Source organism: Ammospiza nelsoni, chromosome Z (genome assembly GCF_027579445.1).
Source record: "Ammospiza nelsoni isolate bAmmNel1 chromosome Z, bAmmNel1.pri, whole genome shotgun sequence".
NCBI classification, from domain to species: Eukaryota; Metazoa; Chordata; class Aves; order Passeriformes; family Passerellidae; genus Ammospiza; species Ammospiza nelsoni.
In genome coordinates, this window is record NC_080669.1 from 31,332,166 (window position 1) to 31,358,536 (window position 26,371).

At 37.6% G+C, this 26,371-nt stretch overlaps 1 protein-coding gene across 1 annotated transcript in view; it reads right to left on the reverse strand.

The window, feature by feature from the left end:
- AOPEP (aminopeptidase O (putative)) overlaps positions 1 to 26,371 on the reverse strand; it is a 175,058-nt gene that overhangs the window by 57,275 nt on the left and 91,412 nt on the right. Inside the window, exons 11-12 of the mRNA XM_059492960.1 lie at positions 24,261 to 24,323; positions 23,555 to 23,638 (exon numbers count right to left, since the gene is read on the reverse strand). Of these exons, the coding sequence (XP_059348943.1) occupies positions 23,555 to 23,638; positions 24,261 to 24,323 (147 nt within the window). The remainder of the gene's footprint in view (positions 1 to 23,554; positions 23,639 to 24,260; positions 24,324 to 26,371) is intronic.

Consider the following 26,371-nt stretch of genomic DNA (forward strand, 5'->3'; position numbering starts at 1 on the left):
ATGTGCATTGCAAAGCAGAGTGAGCAAAGGCATGTACTTCCCAATAGCAAATATATTGGCCCTGTCTCAATTCTAAAAATCACAAACTAATATCCCATCACAGTATATTATAACACAAAATAAAAAGTTACTTGTTACTTTTCCTAGTGGCTGTCTCCACTAGATAGTTCAGGCTTCTCTCACAGCCCCCACAAGAGATCCAACTAATCCTCAGACAATCACTTGAACACATTCAACAGGAATTGAGTAAATATTTTAAAATTTAGGTTCAAGATTTATTTTCTTCTATGTATTTTACTTTTAGAGGCTACTGCAGATCCCTTATTTTGAAAATACTGCCAAACTACACAGTCAAAGCTGAAAATCTTCCAGTGCAGGGCGCATCACATCACCATGTACAATAGCTCTTACAACAGATGCAGCTACTCCATAAAACAGCACCAGGCATTACCAAGATTCCTCCTGCACTCCTGAAGAAGCACTGTCTCCCCTCATTTGCAAGAAGGAAAATAATCCATGGCCTCTATTTTTCCCCACCAATGTTAGAAATCAGAGCCTGGCCTTTCAAGGACACACCTTCATCAGCTGATGTTGTACACAGGGTATAAAATAAAACAACAAAGACAACCACGATTGCACAATTTCTTGGCCTACAAAGCAATAAAGCATTCTGCACTCAGAATCTGCCAGCTGACATCACTACAGAGTGCTTCTGTGATGAATGCAAGGATTGATTAAAAGCAGCCATTCTTCACATCCTATGCGCATATTACAAGGGAGGAAAATATGAGGACAGAGAGGCAAAGAGACAAAAAAAAGTAAGAAAGAGAACAAAAGAAAAGGGCCAGCAGAAACAAATAGAGGGACGGATCATGACTGCAAACCCCAAATCTTTGTTATGTTTCCTTCCTCCTTTGTTATGTTTCCTATGTGCCTATCAGATCCCCAGAGAATGAAAGGACTGGAGAAGAGACATAACACCTCCTTTCTGATGCTCCTTTTCCCCTTGTTCTAAAGACTTTATTGGTTCATATCGTGGAAAACCACAGTGAGGCTGGGGGAGCTAATCAAACAACTTATTTCTCCAAGTTCTGTAAGGAAACTTGGAAGGACGGTTCATACTCATGAAAGAATGGCCTGTAAACTCTGAAAATTCTGAAAGTTTGCTAAGATGGAAAATACCATGAAAAATTATCCACAGGGCAGGTAACAAAATGAGCTGAGCTTACTTAAACAGCCACTGATCCACTTTTGCTGACAGCTGCAGCATCCATGATAGCCAGAGACAGGCCTCTTGAAGGTGAAAACTTTCAAAGTTATGATGCATGTAGATACATACCACCCATATGCAGATATGTACCTTGCAGCAAAACACTTAAAGAAAAACAGTGTTTTCTTCCTTATCTATAAGATGCCAGAGCAAGGTGTGAATCAGCACCAGAAAAATCTTGGAATGGAGTTAATGCAATTACCAACCATGAGAATGAAAATTTTTCTGTCCTTTAAGACTGTGCTTTCTGTCCTTTAAGACAATGCCAAGCAAAAGCTGCTTCACAGGCCACTGTACTTTCAGGTGGAACAAGAGAGATCATCACAACTTGCTCTGCCCACAAAGGCAATACAAGACTTCTACATTGCTGCTACAATGGGATGTCAGTTGTGTTACCCAAAGTCCTTAAGAATATTGTCTTGGCTCTGTCCCTTCTTTTTCATCACATGCTAAAGTTCATGGCAGGGAAAGAGAGACTAGTAAAATGTAATAAGATTAACTGACAGAAATTAATTAACAGAAATATTCCTGTCTCATCAGGCTTCTCCCAAAGAGGAAATTAAGTAAAATATACAATTTACTTAAAATATTAAGTGAAAAACACAGAGTGTTTTTTTAGCTATAAATCAGCAAACCAGGTGAATCAAGAATAACTTGAAATTAAAATTATTTCTGTTTACTTTTAGGCAAGTTAAAATAAATTGGTTCTTCATTACCAAAGTAGAATTCATCTTATCTAATGATGCAGACACAGCATATTTGATTACTGCCAACTACTAGACTAAGAGAAACAAGCTGGAATGAGTTTCCACCTATATTTTAAATTGGTCTTTAAGGCAGTCTGAAAAGAATATTTCTGTCTAGTTAATAGTATTATGCACATGCACTCTGTGGGAGAGGCCAAGCAGCCTCTTTTGAACTTGGCTTAGTCCAGCTTTGGAAAGAGCAAGCATGACTACTAAAACAACTGGACAAGCTGTGTGGAGTTCATCACTAACTTTGTCTAAATCAATATAACACAGTCAGTCTAAGTTAACTTTGAGTAAAACAAAAGATAAAACCAGTCTTTTTCAGAATGTTGAAAGAACAGCCTGCACACCTCTGATGTTACTTTCCTTAAGACTTTTATTCAATAAAAACTAGGAAATATATACTGGCAGATTTTGCATTCTTTTTGATCCCCTCACAAGATATTTCAACAGTTAGCCCTAGAGCTTAATTAATGTAAAAACCTCATCAGAATGTATTTACTACCTTTGCATTTGTCCTATCATACACAGCTTTGCCTGATCACATTACATTATCCTATTTGAAAGTGTGAAAAAGCAAGATACATCAGGAAGTCTTGTTCATGCCACACTGCAGTGAAACAAGAGCACCAAGTGGCTAACATCACAACAAATACAATTTTATGCCCCCCTTATACAGCTGGGCATGCAGTAACTGCAGTGCAATACAAACCATGGTTATCACACCAAGAATTCTGAATGATCTCTAAAACTCCTCTTTGAAACAAGTTCTGTATTTTTATGCTCATGAAAGTCATTCCTGGAGAGAATGGATAGATCTTCAAGGCTGGAAGATAAAACCAGTTAATGTGTGTCGAACCAGCCCAATCAAGGGCAGAGGTCCACAGATCATACATTGGAAATGGAGTGTGGAGCACGTTGTTTATGTTGAGTCATTTGTAGGAAACCTAAGGGGAATTAGTTTGCCTAAAGGCATTCAGTTCATTGGCATCAAAAGGAGAAACTGACTTACACATCCTGTTTCCTGCTTATGAGTTGCACCCAGCATCCTACTTGTCCCTTTGACACTACTGTCTGAGAATGATACAAGGTCACACCAGCAAGAGTTTTATTCCATCACAACGAAGCATCATGCAGCCAGACTGTGTTGTTCCCAGAAACATAAGAATCTATGAAGTCCATGTTTCCCCTCAGTGTGGTTGATTGTCAACTCTTATTCAGAAACTTCTAGGATCTTTTTACAGAGAGAGATCCCCTGTGTCTAACAATTCACAACCTTATTTCAATCTCATGATTTACTGACTCTCCTTCCTCTATCTGGCTAGTGTTTACTGGTTGTCTTTGACATCTGCCTTTCTCCCACACCTTATTAAAACAAGTGAAGTTACAAGAGAAAACATATGTGGGTAAACACATATGCATTGAAATCAGATTTATGTGAGCATGTGTTACAGGAAACAAGACTAAAATAATCTTGATTCTTTCAGGAGGTGAAAGACAGCATCCATAAAATCTCTGAGGAGCAACTATTAATATCACAATATCACAAGCCCTGCCCCTGCAGTTACCAAAGGAATTTCCTGGAAGCTGATCAGCTTTCTTCCTCTTCTCTGAAATCAGATGGGAATGTCCTTGAAGCAAATATAGCATTGTAGGAAATTATAACTAAGGAAAAGGGTAAATGGTAAAAAAGAATTACATATAATTTAGATAAAAGCCTTAGCCTAAGTGACCCTACACTGCCATTCAAAGCAACATAGTGGTAGAAGACTCAATTTTCATATCTAACCTCTTCTCTGGTAGTTGAGCTAGAGAAGTGTGATCACAGCCCCGGGCCTGGACTTGAACAGAAAGGAGAGAAAGGAGAGAAAAACCTGTGTGGCACTAGGATAACTTCTCAAGTCAACTGAAGTACAAACTACCAACTATTAACTTTTCTATGCCTAGAGGATCCTTAGGCTAAAGAATTTAGCCTCGCCTGAAGATAGACAGCAACTCCAAGGGCTGTGAGATCATGCCTTGACATTCTGTATTTGCATGCAATGCCATCCTGCCTGTAAAAGAGAAGAATACACAATGTAGAAAATTATCTGGCAGTCAGTGTTTAGCAGCTCAAAAAAAAGAGAATTGGAATAAGTCACCCTGAATAACAAGATTACTACACAATGAATGCAAATCTTTCTGACAATAAGTAAAAAAAAAAAAAAAAACAGAAAACCCCTGTGAAGAAAAACTCTAAGACCTATCCATTGGTAACATACAAATGAGATTGTACTAGGTCAAATTAAAAAAAAAAAATTAATATGTCAGCATGTATTAAAAGTTTTAGAGGAACTCAGTCCTTTTAGATTTCATTCTCTATAAACTGGGTAAAATATCTTGGCTAACAGTAAGTGGGGAAACATCAGTCTACAGAGCTATTTGTAGAGCAGATCTGTGAGGACAGTCACTGAACTCTTACATTCAGAAGTGGGAAGCCTCACAAGACTCTTACATAGAGCTGCCTACTTCACTGAGGGCCATCATTCAGTTAAGTATGCAGAAACCCATAGTTTCCCCTCCCAAGCCTACACAGAGCTGCACTGTTTCATCTGGAAAAGGTGAAGTCCAGAGGAACCTCCAGGACACCCAGGAAAGTTCCTTCATTCTAAGGAACAACAGCCATGACGAAGTAAACATGATGGCAGAAGAACTCTGAGTCATTGGCTCAACAGTCAGCAGAAGAAAACTTGTTTAAAAATATCTTTACACCAAATTTTATTATTGTGAAAGCAAAGTACGGACCGTATCTGTAAACACCTATGAAAAGTAATGTGAATCAATAAGCATTCCTATTCCTCCAGCCACGCTATGGTAACATGGCTGGACAAACACACCCTCTGTTACTCTTCACTAATCTCTCCAAACACATCTTCCTGAGATCACTAAATGAAGTGGTATTGCTGCACTGTGGAAAAGATCCAGATACTGCTGGGTGCAGCATTCTGTCTATACATACTGTGCAGTGTCCCAGGACAATTTACATTCCTTACACCTAACTCACTGTAATTTGAAAGGCACAAACATTGAACCTGCAGTGAACTACTGAAGAGGCTCAGTGACTTTTCTATTTATGTAGCTGAATTCTCTAAAAAGTAAAACAATAGCTAATGTATATGGACATTAAATTACTCTTTCAGTACCTTTTAAAACAGACAATTATTTGTCCTGCCACTGTAGTGCAGATATTTATGTAGGTGAACTAGAATAATTACAAAACTATTGAGCTTTTCCAAAAGCTGTTGTAGAGTTCTGTATTGCTTATGCCAGTACAGTACCATTGCTTTCTTCAGGTTACACGAAGTTTATACCAGTTCAGATTTCCATTAGAGAAAATATATGAGAAAATGTATTTTAAACCAGCACAGATTCATTGCAAGTGTACAGTTAGCTTTTTGTTATATGGAGTAATGCATTCTAGCTTATAAAACATGGAACTACTGAAGTTAAAATACAGCATGGGACTAAAAAAAAGGGCTTCATCAAAACTTACAGTACTCCTCCATCACAGCTGACAGACATATGTGTTTTACTCAAGTTTAAGTTCCAAACTCAAAAGTAAACTTAAACAACAAAAAATAATTTAAAAGAACAGATCTGCTAACACTAATTCAGTGGCATCATTCTCAGAACAATAATTGTGTGCATCCCACCTTTGTAAAAATTTCTACTAATTTCAGCTAAGTCTGAACTCTTCAACCCTTTGGTATTTCACCTCACCTGACCAACTGCAGAGTGTTGTGGACATAGACATCACATTCCTGTGAGCTTGCTTAAGGACTGAACTCTCTGAATAGCACATTGCTACAAAACTATGCTGCTTAGATTTGAAATTTGTCCAGTATTAAAATGTCTAACTGACCAATAAAAGGCAAAATATGGTTTGGACTAGAAAAATCTGATTTTACTTTTTTGGGAACTCTGTTTCACAGAAACATGCAGAGTCTCTGCTTTATGCACCTATGTGTAGAAACCTGGTATGCACAAAAATGAGAAGGGAAGATAGAGCTTCTGACTCCAAAAACCAGAATTTTTTAAATCTTGAATAGATTATGGTTTACGGTTTTAGTCACCCTCTTCTTCTTTTCATAAAGGTCATTATTTGGAAACAAAATAAGTATCTACTAATGCTTAAGCAGAAGGAGTGATCCAAGCTGCCCATTAAAATACAGCCAAGCTGTTATCAATCCATGACAGATGAGTGCCTTCTAATTTCCTATGAAAACTTACTATCAATAATGTGTATTGATGATTGACAATGTAGCATTTGTAGCTTTTCACTGTTCTCTTGACACATGCACAGAAGATAAGAAAAATTCCGTTTTGTGATAGTTCGTGGACAGAACATATGAAAGAGCAATACTCTTCAATTTTTCTTAGAGTCTCACCCTGGAGTCACGCAATTTATCAACCTGATCACTTCAGAGCACATAAATTGGTAACAGAGGGATTCAAAAACATATTTGATGCCAATTTTACATGCCAGCTCCAGTCTTTTAGCATTAGTTGCAGTGAAGAGGTGCAGCATACTCCATGCTGGCATGATACTGGCAGAGCATTCTCTAAAGAATTACTATGGCTTGTTCAAAGCAAAATGGATGAGGCAAGGAGATTATGGCAGGCTGGCTCTTGTATAGCTTCAGAGTCAGCAAGGAGAAATGCAGACAATGCCCACACCCTCAACATAGCCTCATGCACCTAAGGGCCTGGCCTTCTAGTTGATGATTAATGCTCAAATCATCTGAGCTGTGGGATGCCTCCTCACGCTCTTGAGAAAAGGCTGCTGCACCCCTAGCATACCTTTGCAGAGAAAACAAGCAGGCTGTGAAAGTGAAGCTCTGGCCACACCCGGGCATGCGAACCTCAACAGGCAGGGAGTCAGGACAGCTGGTGAGGACATCACCAGGTGGGGAGGAAGGAAGCCTTTGTTGGCATCAAGTACATTCGCTGTAGACCAACCCACCTTTTCAAAATCTAATCCACATCCTCTCCTGTCACAGACCCAAACATGTTTGGTCTTCTGCAAGCCTAACTTTGCTGAGATACTGAAGGCATAGAAAGATGATTCTTGAAGAGGACCAAGCAAGGACTTGACAGGAATTAATAACACCCTACCAACAAGGTCAAAAAAGCAGCATTGCCAAGCTTCTTTTTAAAACCACCTCTTTCAAACTAAAAAAAGAACTGTAATGAAAACAATTAAAAGTGTAGAGTTACATTTCTTAAAACACAGCACTTCTTTTTGGTTTTGAGAGAAGGGGAGAAAGCCAAACCATATGCACACACACACTACATCCTGTGCCTTATTCCCACAGTCTGAGAAGCCATCAAAACTTCATAAGAGCTTTCTGTCAATCCCACTTCATTACAATAGATACATTTCTTGTATCATACACTCTTCCAACATTTTGCATTCACATACACATTTTATTTTCACAAACAATAGCTTCAGACTTGTATTTTTCCACTATAAACTGACATCAACCCAAAGCCTTCCCCATAACTATGCAAGGGCATGTAGGCACAAAAAAAATATTGTATTCCTCAGCAGGCTGGGTGTGGTATTTGAGTGTTGTACATTCCTTCAGTTAATTGAACATTATATCTCTCTTTTCAAAGGTTCATTAAACAATTGGCTTGGCAAAAAGGTATTGAGATATTTGAAATAGGTATTCCTGGCTTATAACTTTTATTTCAAATATGCCATTAATACATATGATGATACACAATAGAATTTCTGGTGCTGTAAGCAAACATTTTTCTTTAAAAGTAAGAGGAAGAAAAATCAGAAAGTAGAGTACAACCAAAAGCCTAAGAACTCAGCAGTGAGCCAAAATGATAATCTGTATGTACATATTTAGTACACAAAGATTTTCTCCTCAAACTTAGGGCAGTCTGCTGTTCAGTTGAAAGAGATGCAAATTTCAAGAGCAACAGAAAAGAACACAACAGAGAAGGTTAATTTCAACTAAGTGCAGTTGGCATGGCTGACCACATTTCATAACAATATGAATGCAAATAATATATTTGCATACAGCAATAATGAGAGCCCCATGTGCTGCAGCTATCCAGAGCCAGCCCGATTCTCTCATAAGCCATCACATGATAGTAAAGGATTGTGAGCACAAAATATTCTCTATGTTAAAGTGCCAGCCAGTCTGGTCCAGGCTTCAAACAGCAGGGATGCTCACCTGCCTATTGTGCTGAAGAAGATGTTTCCTTAATAGTTCTACTGTAAATGGTCAACTCCATGATGCACAGAATGCTCACTGTGTCCTTCTGCCTGGGCAGCACAGCCCATCTCCCATAACTATTGGTTTGTTCATCCATTTGGTACAAGTAGTTTAGGAACTTGGAATAAAGTCTCGATACTACTCACCTACATACCACATACCCTACTTCCAAATTTAATCTTAGAGAAAAAAAATAACACAACTGTTAAAAAGAAATTGAAAAGTTCCACTGGCTACAACTGGAGGCAAAATTAAAGCTTTACAGAAGCGATGTGTCAGCTACAGAGCAGGAGTGGCGTATGTGCTGCTCCCTGGAGGTATAAATTCATTTCCTCACATTACTCCTTAATGGCTAGCTCATTCCTTCCATGAGCTACCATGTTGGTGTGAGCACATTAAACAGGACTCTTATTCATAGTCACGAGGCTCCTCACTGCTCTCTGATGTCAGCACAGAAGGTCAGCTGCATAAATACCAGGCAGCCAAAGCTGCTCTGTTATGACCAGACATCCTGTTTGCTGCGGATTCTATTTTTAATATTTTTATGATGTTAATAGTGGGAACTCCCAGTTTAACCAGTTAGCTTTCTGTTAAAATTTATCCTGCACTTAATCAAAATCCACTTTATCAGAGATTCAAGTATATACAGTTTCCATTTTTTGCTGTCAGTTTTAAGGTGTCTTTTCCCCCCAAACTTCTTGCTCCTGCTTTTCAGGAGATTTTAAGATTTTTCAGGAGCAAAGATAGAAGTTTTTGGAAAGACTTAAAAAAAAACCCTGTTACCTAATCTTAAAGCAGTGTAGTCAAAGAACATTTTAATATTTTGCTTCTGTGTGGGAGCCAAGACATTAGAAAAAACCACAAAACATAAAACATTTTATGTAGAAATGTTCTTGAACTAGCTAAGAGGCTATGAAGGCTGGGAATTACAGTGCACCTTCAACACTAGTAGGGTGTGCCATCTGTGACAAAGTGAAGATAGCTACATGAGATTTCATTCATATTTGAGCTAAAATTAATCCATCACATTCTTAATAGAATTTCAATTTTAGCATTTTCTACACATCCAAAAATGCTTCATCACATTAAAACAGGCATAGATACAAAGAATCAGGTCTCTGCAATATATCTTATATGACAACATTATCTTCCACAAGAAGAGACACATAATGGTAAAAAAAAAAAAAAGAAGCGTAGCTGTAGTACCATGGAGTTGCTCCATCAAAAAGTGTATTTTCTTCCCATTGATACAATTAAAAATAACAAAACAAGCAGAGATTAACCTTTCATCATCTCCCTTTTTTTCACAGGCAAACCAGAAACACCTGAGCATAACAGAGGTTTATATCAGGTAAAACACAGCTTCTCATTACAGTAATACATCTATAAACATTCCCTGGTTAGAGATGGATTTTCACTCATTATAGCCTTTTTCTGCAAAGCGAGGGACAATGAAACTCAATCTTCCCTAAAAAATAAAGAGGAAAATCATAAGGAACCAATGTGGAAGTGCAGACAGACTGGATATAATCACGACGGGAAAGGAAAATAAAAGGATTGCTTTTGCAAAGTGGAGAGCCTGACTTCATGATTATGTCACTATCTTTCATTTCCTTCTAAGAACCCAGTGATGCTAATTCTGCCATAAGAAAGTGATTAATCCAGCAGGAACCATGAAGAAGACTAAGTAGATAGACAGTTGCCAGAACTTATAACTGTTTTCCCTAATCACACATCAATCTCAACTTGTCAAAGAGCTATTTTCAAAGCATAGCACAATTTCATATTGGGGAAAAAATCACATTCGAGGGGTCATTTCAATGTTTAATAGAGACATCTGCCTGGAATGGCATGGGACAATCATTATGCCATGATTCTCATTCACGATATGACTCAAAATATTAGCAAAAATATCAGCAGCAGCCTGCCACAAAGAATAGCAGCAACATACACCTAAATAAAGCCATGGAAATGAATAGCAAGTACTTTTGATCACCGCCACACACCAGAAGATGTTTGCCAAAGTATGTTAAAGTACTGCAAAAACACAACTGAACAGAAAAAACCCAAAACCAAACCCCAAAACATTGTCTGGTTGAAATACATGGAATAGTTGCCTGAAATTTCAGGTGTTTAAAAAAAAAGGGAAGCCCTTTTTTGAGGTGAAATCCTCAAACAAGGATAACCTGCACAAAGAAGTTTGAGGGAGGGGTGTTTATTTTATTTTAAACATATTAAGGCTGTCTTTTTATCTATGTCCCTTCAAATCATATAAGAGCTCTTTGTATCCTAGATATATTTTTTGACCAATGATTTGCATCACTGCTGCCCATTTTGCTAGTCATGTGCTTCATAAAAACTTCACAAATAATGCTTGTGTTGTAACCATTCCTGATTTAATATGAAAGTCAGAATTTCAGTTCAAACCCTCAGGGAAACTCAGCTGGATTTACTGTAAATCTTTGCCAGTGCTTTGGAAAGAGTCTGCATAGCAAAACACCCACCCAAATCCACTCTTAACTAAGCCAAGATGGCAATAAACTCAATAAACTGGAAAAAGAAAAGGCACTATACTATAAGCTAGCTTCCAGAACAGGAAGGACATCTTCAAATGGACATTCTCTTCATACATCTTTTAATTCTCATCCCCCAACTCCTAACATTGAAATCAAATGCAATGTAAGTAGACAAATTCTCCTTACCTGTAACTTCAAACAACTTTACTTCTGTGTCCTGTTCTGAAGTGCTTTACAGGCACTAGTAGGGGTTGTTTGCAAAATTCCCACAGAAACAGAACCCGGAAGTGGAAAACGTGGGTGCTTGCTAGGGAGGTTGAACACAAACCGAAAACCTTGAGCTTCAAGTTTCCTTCTATAGTTACAGAATCACAGATTACCCTGACCTAGAAGGACCAAGTCCACAAAGTCCACAAGGACCAAGTTCAGCTACTGGCCCTGCACAGCACCATTCCCAAAGGTCACACCATGTGCCTGGCAACATTATCCGAAGATGTCTTCTCGAACTCAACCAGGCTGGTGCTGTGACCACTTCCCTGGGGATCCTGTTCCAGTGCCCAACCACTCTCTGGGGGAAGAACCTTTTTCTAATATCCAACCTAAACCTGCCCTCACACAGCTTCTAGCCATTCCCCAGGGTCCTGTCACTGGTCACCTCAGAGGACAGATCAGTGCCTGCTCCTCCCCTTCCCCTCATGAGGAACTTGTACCTGCAGTGAGGTCTGTCCTCAGTCTTCTCTTCTCCAGGCTGAACACACCAAGCAGCCTCAGCTGCTCCTCGTATAGCAAAACCCTCAACACTGGGGGTGAAGCCACCCCAGCTCAGAGCAGAGCAGGACAATCCCCCTTCTTGCCCAGCTGGCAATGCTGGCTGTGCCTGATGCACCCCAGGGTAGCCTCCTGGCCAACCTATCCTTTCCCTTCTTCCTTTCCTATGCCTACCTAGATCTCCTCAGACAACATGTGAGTAGCAATGAGCATTGTGAAATCTCAAGGATATTATTTGTGTTGATAATAATGAGTCACTTCACATATTGTGACTCACAAATTTATTAAAATTTTAAATATAATCAGAATCACAATAATGAAGATGATGGTATATTGATCGAACTTTTCTCTTTTTCCTGTTTTTCCTCTGTATCATCAATACTCAGCTATTCTGTTGGGAGGTTTATTTTCTACCTGTAAATGAGTAATCTAGAGTTCATGTTTCAGCATCCATAATAAGATTTTTATAAATTTTAACAGATATTCACAATGTTCCTGGCCAAGTAAAACTCACTAGTCTTCAAAAGTAACTTTTCCAATGCAGATTTTCTGGGTCACAGGGGATTTTTATTTTGTCATAAAAAGACATTTTTATAACACTTTATGCATTTGGCTTATTCTGTTTTGATGGTAGTAGAAACATTCAGATCAAGATGACTCAAGATAAGCTGAAAAGCCCTAACTTTTCACTGATGAAAGGAATGTAGTCAAACACTGATTACCACATGATTTAGACACCATCACATTGTACTGAACATAGATTTAGGTATGATAGTGAAAAGCTTATGCATAGCCTAAAGAACACAATTCCCTTAGTTGAAACCATACATCTTGCTCTAACACCAGCAATGACAAACGAAAACTCCATGAACTCTCTCATTCACCAAAATCAGTATGTTTTACAAATACTATCTTACCGTCACAAGTAACAAAACACTTATATAAGAATATTTTTAGTTTACAAAGACGCAGAACTTGAAACTTCTTACCCTTCTGCATAGCACAGCTCATTTGTGTGGTAGAAGAAAGGATAGTAATATTCTGTAATTCAGCAGCCTACGCATGGTTAAGACAACATCTATGTAGAAGTTTCACACATTTTAAGGCTGTAAATGGAATGAGGAGCAATGGTAGGTGCTAGAGAAACAGTGATGCACTCAGTTTCTTTTTATTCTAGTAAAAGGGAGACATCAACTAAAACAGCAGCAGTTCCATCATGGAGGTGTAAAGATGCACTGGGAGCAATAGCTCACTTCTCAGATGGATGTGTAAATAGAAAATAAGCATAATATAAACTAAAAACGAAACCAGAATCACTGGCTCCTAACTGCTCAGCCATCTTTCGGTCACAACAAATATGATGTAATAAAGACAACACAATTATAGAGCTAGGAAGTGATCTTTTACACACGTGCAAACTAGAAAGCAATAAATCAAAACACTTTGTGATTGAGGCACACTATGAGAAGAGTCATGGATACACAGGGTAGCACTTTCTTCTGTCCCCAAGCAGTTAATGTATGAAAACCCAGTATAAATTCAAGTCTCTGAGTACTTTTATTGAAAACAACAACAATAACAAAACAAACAACAACAACAACAACAAAACCCACACAAAAAACCCCCAAAAGAGGCATCAAAATGTAACAAAAAATTTCAAACACATGGCACTATTGAAGAATAAACAATACTGCTTTCAGGCCTAGCCAAGGGATTACCGTTACACAGAGAAATCAAGGCTGACTTCTAAAAATCTAAAAATAATTCTAAGAATGCTTCCCATCTCTATTCTCTGGACAAGAGAAAACAAATGAAGAGACTTAGCGTCTACATGCCATCTAGGTCATTGGTATTGCACAACCTTCCTTTCAAAAACACTTCAAACAAATTCCTATATGGGATATTCACAGGCTTTAACTGATTAAAAACAAGTGCAAGATATGAAGTATCCTCTGGAAGTACAAAACAGGTCTTTTTTGAGAAAAAGGCCCTGTCTTCCTCATGAAGCAAAAGAGAATCTGACAGTCTGACCAGATACTTTCTATTAAATACAACTCATTAAATATTTACTCGCATGCCACTTTATATCAGAATGTTGGATAGCTACACAAGACATTCACACAAGACACTTAATTCTGCATTTCTCACATAAGTTGTGAAGCAACACACATCACTAGGATAAATACACCTCTGTAGCAAAGGGCCATGTATGTTATTTTCTTTATCATGGGCTCCAGCTCTCTATTACCTCCAAATTATTAAAACAGGAACAGACTTGCCATCGTAACTCTTTCTATGCTGTGAAGACACAACACACGGGAACATTTCTGACTTCTGGCTGTTATCTTACCCTCCAACACCTTATCACACTATGCCTGAAAGTTTTACTATCAAAAATTTTTGGACTGAAAAAACCCATGAGTTAGCAATCTTTTATTAATTATTTTATTCTCCCTTTGCATTAAAGGCTACAGGCTGCACACACACATTCAAACAAAAACAAAAAGGTAAACAGTTGTCCATTAAATTATTATAACTTAAAACAGACTCAAAGCAAACACATATATTGGTAGTTATAATCTAAAATCACTGTAGCTGAAATTCGTTACTAGAAAGTATGATCTATTACAATATTATTATTTATAATCCTCCCATTCTCAAGATTATCTTTTCAACTGCTTTGCTGTATGCACTGGTCCCTTCATAGTACTGAGTAAGTGAAGTCACAGTTCTAGCTATGACTGATCTGTTCTCATCTATGCTGCAGGCTAAAATATCACCAACCTGTATGCATTTTGGTGTAGAGAAGACTAACTGCTTCATGGAAGAATGGATGGCTCAATTCTTATCTGAAATACAGACAGCCTTCAACTTAAGGTTTGTGTTGGGTCATGTATCCTTGTCATGCCCAACTTTCTTAGGTATCTGCAGACAAGCTATCTACTATCTCCATGCTTTGGATTATGACCTGCAAAATTGAGATAAACATTCTTATTTCAATTTTGAAGGACAGAAAATTTTAAAATATATTATGTGTTTTTGAGGTATCTCACACAATGCTAATGAGGTCCTTATATAAAAAGTAGTTGGCACTTGTTTAGTTGAAGACATTTTGTAAACACTAAGTTCCATAAAAATTATCTTCACACTACTAGGCAATATCTTTTGAGTTTCTTAAATGTCTCAGTTTCTTTTACGCGACTCTGAGCTGCTGTAAAATTAGGAGCAATGCATGTGGTACAGCAGACATGCATTTTGTTCTCAGGTACACCTCCTCTCCTCTACTGATAAATAAGCATAGTAGTTTTTCAAATAAGACCAAAGTTTTAATTCCTTGGAAAATATTATGTAGGTTATAAAATAAGGGTGGGTATTGAAACAAAAGTATGGTATATTAATTATATTGACCATCAAGAGATTCAAAATGCACCTTCCTTTCACATATTCCCATCTATAAAAACAGGTAATTTGAAATCACTCTCCCTGGCTTCCCAAGCCCTTCAGGCAATCACTTGTCCTAAATATGAACACATGTGCTGCTTGTGTTCCACATCAGACAAAATTAACATTTTTTTACTTCCTTCTGGAAGTATTTGAAAACCTAAAAGGTTTACTCAGGGTAACATATGCTGTCAAAAAATAGGCCATATTTATCAAGCAACAATGAAAGTATATTTGGGTGATACACCAAGAATTCCATCTTGCATGAACTGGCATACACTCAGAAGGGAACCTACTTTTGCTTTAACAAGCAGTCTCCCTTTAACAAGCAAAACAGGAGTGAAGAAATTGCAGGACATAGAAAACTGAGCTTTCAACAAATTAATTCTACAGTTGTTGTCTCTCAAACATTATCTGCCCTCTGCCAAAGGTGTCATCTATGCTGTGAAATTTAGATACACAGATAAATAGATATCTTTAAAAATATTGACAAATATCCCCCAGTTAAAAACTCTCTGGGCAATTAGGAGAAATCAAACCTCTTCAGTGAGGAAGTGATCACTTCAAAAGTAAATCTTGAGGATGAATGACTAAGGCCTGGTTCAGCAAAACATTTTATATATTAATGGCTTCACCATGTTTGTCAGAAGTACAGCCAAAGCACAGAGAAACCAAGTAAACAAAAACAATACAACTATAGTTACTGCATAACTGGCACTACATGTAATTTTTTTCTTTGAAATAAACAGGATCCTGAGCATGGAAACATTTAATACTCTCTAGCTGTACTTAATTTTCTTTTGAAATATGGATGACAGAACATGAGGCCTTCATCAATGTTCCATGCTAAGACCATTTTTCATTCCAGTATTTATGAGTGAAGAAGAAAACCAACTCTAAGAAAAATTCTTTACACGTTATCCAGCATATTTAGAGCATGCAGCCTGAAGAGTATGCAAAATATAGTTCATAAAACCAAAACATTAAATTTTTTAAGAAGCAAAAGTATTGGAATTCAAATTTCAACACGGAACTTGTGTCTCATGACCAAACCATCTCATAGAATCGAAGTGGCAACAAAAAATGGTTCCTGCGGTTGGGACAGACATATCACCTTCCTCTTTACACATCTGTTAGGATTACCAAAAATGATGGAGCTCACACATCTGCATTGCTTTTCTGTGGGCTTTCCCCACAACATCTCTTAAAGGAACATGGTTGATGTAGAGCTCTAATAACTTTAATTGAAAATGCCCAGTGAATGCCTATATTTAAGGCAGAAATGGGGAAAAGATACCCAGAGCAAGGTAATTGCCTAACCTTTATTTTCAGAAAGCAATTTTTCCAGATAAAAATAAAAGCTTTTCTCGAAAAATCACTCTGAGCTCCAGCACATAATGAGGACAAAAAAAAATCTTGTAGTTAATTAAGCAAATTGTCACTGGCAATAATTTTTAAATCAAAAGTATGTAAATTTAAGTGTATATACATATATATATGTATATACACTTAATATAGTGTGTATACTTATATATGTATATACACTCTATATATACACACACATATATATATGTCTACACAAACAAACACACAGTAATGTTAAGAAGTAGTCTGGTTTCAAATGTTGGTACAGGTTTCACAAAACCTGCATGTGAAGCATGTGATGAGATGAGATAGACAGTCGTGATCAGTCACTCGGTTTGTGTCCACATGAAAAGTAACACAAGAAAATATATGCAGCACAGACCAAATGAGTACAGTACAATTTACACACCTTTAAGAATTTAATCCTGTTCATTTAGTTAAAGCAACAAAGAATGCGTTTGCTTTCAACTGCGAGCTACCTTCCTCCTCCAAAAGAGCTTCTTACGGGACTCTAGGGGAAGGAGAGAATGACAGTATTTTAAGTTGTACCCATGACTACTTTTAGTACTATGGCCATGAAAAAACAGATTGAGAACTACCAAAACCTTTTTAACAGGTTATGCAAAAGGCCAAGCCTTTACCTTTTGTACATTACTTTAAAAAAACAATGTCTGCACTTACTGACTACTACACATGTGCTTTTACTATATAGCATGTGAACATAAACCAAACTGAAAATAGACATACAATGAGGACAATAGCTAAGATCAATCCTCAAAAAATAGTTAAGCCTATCTATGTCAATGTGTAATAACTATAAGATTGAAATAAAACACATGTAAAACTGAAATAAAGCACACATTTGAGCCAGCAGACCAGTAAGCTTCCTTAGTAGTCATTATAGTCAATCACATCAAGAAGAACCTGGGGACATTTAAATCAAGGAGATTATTCAGCTGGCATGCACAAGTGTATATTCTTAGCTAATAAAAAATCCATAGGAAAAATCTGTAGGAGAAAACTTATGGAGTGTTTGAATGCAGTGCACCACTTTTTTCCAAATGTGGTATGCTGCTCCAGTTGCAAATGCCCTGAAAGGGACAGCCTTCTTTCTGCTCCCAGAGCTCACTACATCACCACTCAGAAATCACTGTGTAAACATTGGTGGAGGCATACACTTGCAAAGTATTAAAAACTATCAAGTGCTTTTTGGCTTTTTTTTCTATTTGAGAAAGAATAAAACTGTTCTCACATTTTCCATTTCCCGTCTTATTAAAGACAAAACTTCTTTTTATTAAGCGAAGGTATGAATGATCATGTTTCAACCACCAAAAAAATAGGGCCTTATAACGAGAAACAGCACCAGACTGAAAAAGTTAGTGGCAGCAGTCAATCCCAGTAGTGTTGCTCTAGATAGCATCATATGGGAACATACACAAACACAACCTTAAAAGTGCTCCATCACAAACGTGTAACTAATTCTTCCTACAAATCAAAAGCAATAAACCCCTCCACTGAAACTGCCTTTTTCTGCCTTTCTGGACAAACCTTGTATTTTACAACACAGTGGCCTTAATCTACCATTGCACAGGATAGTTGCTTACTTGGACAACTATAATTAACAGTGATGTAAATATCTGCAAACTTTAAACTATTTCAAGACACAGCCATGCCGGCCTGAGGTCTCCTAATTTAGATATGGTCATCTCAGAGTCAGAAAGGGAGCAGAAGCATTCACATATGCATGGGGATAAATTGCTTCATTGATCTAAAAATGTAGCCTCATGAGAACATTCACTTTTTGACAACACGTATCTGGGAAGCTCCATATGAAAAGCAATTCCTTACTAAGAGGAATGGGTGCTACTGTAAAGAAAACTATGATTCTGGCATACCACTACTGGAAATAAGATACAGCTGATACTGTGGTTAGGACTGGACTATTAAAAAAATACTAAACCAAAAATTTCACACTCGTTGTTTTGTTTTGGTTTGGGTTTTTTTTACACACAGACACAGTATTTTCTTGTTCTATTAGATGTTTCTTAGGTGAATTCTGAAGCAGCACTATCCTGAAAAACAACAGTTCTTTAGAAAAGGACAACTAAAAAGTTTCTAAATAATTCACAAATACAAATATATTTTTAGAAATGGAGAACTAAATACTAAAATTGTTTAGTTCCAATGGCCTGAAATTATATTTTTATGTACTCATTAAAAAAAGCTTTTAAATGACAGTGTGTATTTCCCAGGCAGCTTAACAACATTTAATGCAAATCAGATCTTGTACATGAGCTGGGAAAAATTTACCATTCAAATTTCTGAGTGAGAAAGGAATTAAATGTTTTCTGTAATCAGTGAAGCCCAGTGTACAGGGTTCCTAGAAAGTTCTGTGAAATTAACAGAATTTGGTACTGCAAATAACACCACTGAAGCATCTCTAAACAACAATTTAGGATTTTTCACCATGTTTCTCTTAGCTGTTAAGCAGTGCACAAGATCACCACATTATTTCAGTTTTGATCCTTGCTTTGAACCTTAGTTTGGTAGATTCAAATAAAAAAATTCATTTTGACAAACAAAAAATAAATGCCCATTAAAGATTTAATGTAATTTTTATGCACTGTATGACAATAGTTGTTACCTGAATTAGCAGAAGCACACCATCCTGAATAAATTTTATAGTTAACTAAGAGCTCCTTTATACGACACGGTATTTTTTATCAGTATTTCTTATGAGACTTCAAAATATTTTCTACTTGAAGTATAACAAGACAACTCATTTTAGAGAATTACAAGATTTGTTTCTTGTGTTTCACTTATGGTGGTGAATTCATTATTAAAGGGCAAAGATAGCATTTATCATTAGTCATATATACGACAACTAGATTTGGGTTTTTATTTTTTATTAAAACTTGAAAGCAATATCAACAAACTCATTTATGCTCAGGTTATTAAGAGAGCTTAAATATTGACAACTATAAGTCTCTGGAGTGACACAAAGGATCAATAGCAACAACCAATAGGAAAAAAAATTCAAAGTCACATTGCTAGTAAAACTAGCAGACAAACTTTTAACACAAGAAAACTATTTCTGAGAAAGCAGCAGAAATTATTCTAGAAAAGTTGACTCACTCTCTGAAGTTTCAGTATATAATCAAAACTAAAACTGAAACAGTCAAATGCAATTTTGATCATATGCAGGAAACACGTCCCTTATCTAGTGTGAATATATATGCATGCTTATTTCAGTGTTTTTCCTAAATCCTGTGTATCCTTGTTCTCTCATCTAATGACACTTTTTATACTACTGAAATATGATCAAATCAGCTTTTATGTTTTGACACTGAACGTCATGTAAAAGTGAATTAGTCTTCTAGAGAAAAGATGCTTCTCCCCAGTAGATAGAGATGGCACACCACAATTCCACTAGTCTGACTAGAAGATCATTCTGCCTAACATGGACAGGACAACAGAATCTTTTTTTTCAAGCAGACACAGTCAGCTATTAAAACAAACATCACCATCATAACAACACTATTTAACACTTCTATCATACTCTTCATTACAAAACACTGCTTATTTTAACCAAGTAATTCTTATCAACTCTGTTACACCTTCTCTAAATTTCATACACAAACAGCACTCTGTATTGATTCACATACTGGCTGCTAAATGTGCTGACCAGATAAATGACAACCTGGAGAGACAGCATAATATTAAATGAGGAGTAAAAAATGTACAAGAATAGAAAGCAGGACAAAAGTAGAAATGCAAAGGGTGAGTGTGTTTAAGTTTGTGTACGTGTACACTTATTGTAAGAAGAGTAGCTACAGAGATCTATAAGCAGAAAACACAGTGAGCAAAAGGTAACTTTTTTTCAATTTTTCAGCTTGTTTTTCCATTTTTTTCAAACAGATAGAGAGATTGAAAGTAAATAAAAAGGGGTGAACAATACCAAAGGTGACCAAATGAGTCAAAAGAAGACAGGGAAAGACATGAGGTGTGAAAAAGAAGTAGGAAAGAAAAAGTTGGCATAAAAGGTGTTAAGAAAATAACACCTTTTTCCATTTCAGAGATAGAACAGCAGTTTCAGAGAGGACAGCAAAAAGGTTAGAAATTTAAAAAAGCTTAAAAACAAACAAACAAAAACCTAAATAAAGAAGAAGAGCAAAAGTATGAGAACCCTGAGTTATTCGGCAAGAAGTCTTGCACACTCATCGATTCTGTTCCGCTGCCGTAACCCGCCGTGCGGATCCACACTGGAGAGCAGCACCACACCTTCCTACACAAGCTTCTCCACTGGTTCCTCCTGAGCACACTTAACACTGCAGCCACATAGTTTTATCTAGCACATGGTACTCTCAAACGTTTTTTAAATACGTATAAACGTTTGTAAAGTCAACTCCTACAAACTTAACTGTTTAGAAGGCAACTTCTTTCAAGAAGCAATTCCTCAGCAGTTGTCAGCAACCTTTCCTTCACCATTCTGTTTCACTTATTCCATATAGTTATCTTTCTGTCCTAGAGTTTGTACTTGGACACAGGTGCTTTGATTTGGTGGTGACTCAGTATAGCAGTGTCATCCACCTTATATTAGAAATAGGAGTTCCAATCACAAAGAAGAAAAATAACAGTGGAAAATTGGACAGCATAGGCACATGAAACCTTAGAGGAAAATCCAACAGTACAGGCAGATGGAAGTTTAGAAACTACATATAAAAATTTAGTGCTTGTTTTGAAAGTTTAGAAGCCACATTTAATAAGCTGGTGCTTGTTTTGGAAGGATAAGCAAGATCAAAGCAAAGCTCAGTTTTCAAGGTGTAGCAAAATATATCAGTATCCTTATTTTAATCACAGTTGTAATATGAGCTGCTATCAGCTCTACGGCTTCTCTGTTTATTATCACTTGCCTTCTCATCTCCCTCTTCCCACTCAACATCTTTATTTCTATTTCTCTGCTATCTTCAAGGTTGCCTTACTTTTCCATTACATGCTTTTCTCTTTCTTGTTCTCTTGTTCATCTCTGAAAATACTTTAACTTCTATATAATGCCATTTCTTCTATAAGTGGACACAACTAAAAATCAAGAATTCTCATAGAAGAGAGGTTACCACCACCTACACTGAGTAGGAGTTGCACTGGCAAGTCAGGGTTGGAAACCTAGCGCAACCAACTCTGAAACCAAATAATAAAGCTCAACTAGCACCTCACTCTTTTTTCTCCTCTATTCTCTTACCTGTAACTGTATTGAAAAAGTCACCATTGCAATGGCCAAACTTTTAGGCAACATAAAGAATTCCAAACTCAGTGAACAGTCAGTGGTTGACTGTCAAAAGATTATTGTTACGCCTCTTCCTTCCCATGTGGTTAAGTACCTTGCAAATGCAGTATTGCCAGCCTTCATTGGATCTCCATAAATTATTGATACTTATAGATATCAGAAGACAATGGTTATGCTTGCCTTCAATTTTAATTCGTATGTCTACTAACAGACCTTGTTCTAGAATTACTGTTTGAAAAAACAATGAGTATATCTTATGTTTACACATCAGGTTTTGCATTTCTATCACTGCAAGGTATATGCTGAAGTTCTCTCTCACAAACTGTGGAAGACTTGGAGAACAACATCCTTAACAGAAAAGGAGTTTTATCAGTAGAAAGGAATTTTGCACTAATGAAGCTTTCTCCTATAGAAAGAGACTAGCATTGGTATAACAGCATAAGGCACTTTTAAACCTACTGTTCAGCGTACCAGAGGATCTTCCATCCTCTTTTAAATGCACCATTTATAAACTGCTTCAAAATGTATGCAGTCTGGTTTGCACTAGTTATTGATGGTTATTTGTACCATCAATGCAGTTTGCTCACAAATTACCAAGGCAATACAATTTTTATCTTTAAAAAATCTTCTTCATCTTAGCATAAAATGATTGTAAATAAAAATGCTACATATACACACAAACACACTGACATACAGAAAATAAACAGAAATGGAATTACCAGGTAAAACAGTTTATGCTATCTCTCTCTATTTAGATGACACTATTCTAAAGTACATCATCACAGAACATCTTTCCTAAATTATGTACTCCACTTACAAAATAAAAGTTGTGAATTAAAGGACGCTACTTGGAAGTTTTTAACTAATCATGAAGGTGGTAAATCATCCACCCACAACAATGCACTTTGTGGACATTTGTCATAAACTTGCAATGCCCATACTAAGGCAACACATCAGAGGAGCTGGCAATCGTTCTACCAGGAAGAATTTAGCTACAGAAACAGCAATGATTCATTATGCATTTTAGAAGCACTGTCGAAACAGCAAATCAACACACTACTATTTTAATCCTTTAAAGGTTACAAGAACTTTCAAATACAATAATAATTTTTTTTTCAAAATCAAAACAAGCAAAAAAAAAAATCACAGTTGTAATAACACATTTGGAAGTGCATCTTTATTCACCATTTTGTCCCTCAAGGGGCAGAACACAGCTATTTAGTATCAACTGACTACTTACCTCTCTACTTGTAATTTAAATTTTCAACTCAAACTTATTGTACAGGTCTTTCACAACAGATTAATTAAAATTTACTGATTTAAAACCAGTTTAAATTCAGTTATATTCAGGTTTTTTAATCCTCTGTAGTAATTTTTAAAATAATCATCACATTTTAATAAATTGAAATCTATACTACAAATCGATGATTTTCAAACTCACCCTCTGAATGAAGAGTCAACAACACAGTCCAAATATTTTGTTTCAACGTACACATCACATCTATTGTTGTCCGAAAATCTACCATGAAAACTGTCTCTCGTCTACCAGTATCTGAAAATAGTGCTTCAGGTCCTGTCAAAAGCTCTTAAGGGCTGTATTTCTCTGCACCCTTGAAAACACCCTTCTCTTTCCTCCTTAGAATGTTCCAGTTAAATACAAATAGATGAAAATTCTGTCTCCTGAACACAGACATCTAAAAAGGCTATTAATTTATTGCCATTATATCTACATAATGACTCTGAAACTTTATTTTGTAACATCCATTTACAATCATCTTATTGAAGACACTAAGTAACATCTCTACCAAGCTTAAGAAGGCATAATCAGGAAGCTATCTGGATCTTCCGCCCTTTGTCCCATTACACAAACTGACATCATGATTGCTTACCTGCTGGAAAACAACTTCATCCTGCTTCATTTTCTTTTTGCTGCTTTTTCTGATCCTCCGGTTTGTCTGAATCCATTTTGTGACCTGGAGTTCAAAATCATGGTGCTTTTTTAGGTAGAAGAAGCAACCTGATTGTAGTTACTCAGCATTAGATATCTATAAAGACACTCAAGACAAGTTTTTTCATTGCTTCACTGGAAAAGAAAAAGCACTTTTCTTCTCTTAAGTGATGTGGTCGGAGGTAAGCTGGTTATACCTGTACATGATCAAAATGTGAGGTGATGTTCTTCATCTTAGAGCTTTTGGTTTAAGGGGCTTTGCACAAAGAACATTTTGATGTGAGACCGGGTTGCCAAATGGGAAGTTATCGTTGCAATGTGAAAAACTCCTGGGGAAAACCTCTGCGCTTTATCCCTTGCACCTTCTATTTCAAGTAAGCGATTTATTTCCAGCCACCCACTCGAACATTGTTCCAGACTGCCAACGCCAAATTTGGATGGCATGGTTATTATTTAATAAGTAGTAACACTTGGTGGGGCTTTTTTCCCCCATACCAATATTTTTATTCTTAATACGAAAGCAACTGTTTTTTAAAGCAAAAGCGTGGCAGGGTGAGGATGGTGTGTAAGGCAGAAAACTCCAGGAGCAGATCTGCAAGGGGAAGAAGCGGGTGCAACATAACAGCTGCGAAAGGTTTCATCCTCACCTCGCCGCTCACTTGCTGGACGAGCTGACACTCCTTCCAGGTCTCTCCCTCCTCCAGCAGGGGCTACACGGGGGAGAAAGCGCACGGTGAGGCGGGACGGTCCGCGGAGGATCCGCGATGCGCTCCGCTCCCCGGGCCCCGAGGCGGCAGGCGCGGGGGAAGCGGGGTCCGCCTGCCGCCGGTCCCCGGAGCCTCGCCCGCTCCTTTCCGCCTCGTCCCGTTCCGTCCCACGCCATGCCGCCGTTCCCGGGCTCGGCAGCAGCACACCGCAGCCCTCGCTAGGAAATGAAACACCTCCGCAGGGTCCCCCGCCCCCGCGCCCCGGCCCCCGGAGCCCCGCGGGGAGGAGGAGCCTGCCTTACCGACGTCAGGGCCCGCCGGCTCCGGGGCGGCCCGGCCGGGGCACCGCGCCTCAGACAGCCCCGGCCGGGCGGCCGCGGGCCCGGCCCGGCTCGGCCCCGCCCGGCCCGGGCACTGGCGGTACTGCTGCCAACCCGCGCTCCCTTCGACAGCGTCTCCGACGGGACGGCCATTCATAACCTCCACATCCATGCTCGTCACGGTTTGCAGACTAATTACTAACGATACGCTCTCTCTTCGAGACTCTCACTATGGAAGCCGCTTCCCTATGACCCCTCCTATAAACATGCTCTGTCACAGGTCTTTACGGACAGACGAATGGCCTAGTGCGGATAGCTCAAGAAAGCATCAGCACCACTAACTGCTTCAACACTGGCCTTGGTACTTGCTCTCGCCTCCAGAATCCAACCACTAAACTGCCTTGGAGGGTCTGAAATGCACATTAAAAGCGAGATCCAAAGCAGCTGTGTAGGTATAGTGCACCACAGCAAGCCCTTGATCGAGGTCTCGGCTAAAGGCTTTATTTATTCAACAAGATGCTGTGAGCAGGTAATTAAATTTAGGCATAGGACTTCAGGTATTCTTGCACGCTCAGAAAAGGATATTCAAATTCCAGCATGTTGGGAGATACTTATGTCAACCATGCAAAATCCAAATACTATTAAATCCTAAATCAGGATTTTATCAAGTGCTTTTGTGTTTATATTTAAAAAACAAGAGGCAGTAAAGGATAGAGTGTATAAAACTTGTTATAGTTAAAATTATATTACAAAAGTCAGTATTTTAAGAATGATTGATACTCTTTTGAAAATTATTTGTGCTCTTATACTATATATTGCTATAATCTCTGAAAGCTTTGAAAAGAAATCTGTGCTCTAGCAAAAAAATAGGGCACATTAAAGTATGTGTGTAAGCAAACCCTCAATACATAAAATTAGATATACTTTGTAAACAGATAAGTAAATAAAGGTAGATCCAGCAAGTGTGTAGTAAATCTTGAGAGTATCCTTTTATCACTTGAAAAAAAAATCTCTCCTAGCCTTTTTGTTTTACTGCCACAACATCCTTTTTTTAAGATCAAAAGCTTTAGATCAAAGCTGAGATCAAACTCAATGCTTTAAATAGAAGCAACTTCACTATGAAGCATTAAACAAAGAACTTTTTAACAGAGATATCACAATAGAAGATCTTACTGTAGTTTTTTATTTCACACTTACAACAGGTCTACTTGAAACAAGTATAAACAACATGTTTTTATTTTGTAAAGCCACAACAGATTTTTCTACTAAATGGTAATTCTGAAAGTGCCTATAAATTGACTCTTGAACTGAGTGTATTTAAATGAAGAAAGAAGAACAGAACATAGTTCAAAGGCAGTGAATAAAAAAATATGTTAATGGCAAACACAAATCAATGCAACTGCTTAAGCAATATTTCCTTGGATCAGTTAACAGATTAGACTGTGCATTCCCATAGAAGTAGTTATAGGAAACACTGGACCATAGAAACAATGAAACATATTTATACTTTAAGTCCTTTAAAGAATTGCACTTCCTTTCCTGTCAAACGTTTTGAGAAAACTAGGGGGGAAAAGGTAACAAGAGACATTGATTTTCAGACCTGCAGATCCTGAGGCTGATTTGGGATGAAAATCCACAAACACACAAATATACTGTGTGTTCAAACTCAGAGAAGGCTCCTGTTTTCTTGTTAGTAGTTGCATAGCAGTGAAGGAAATTCAAGAGGAATTG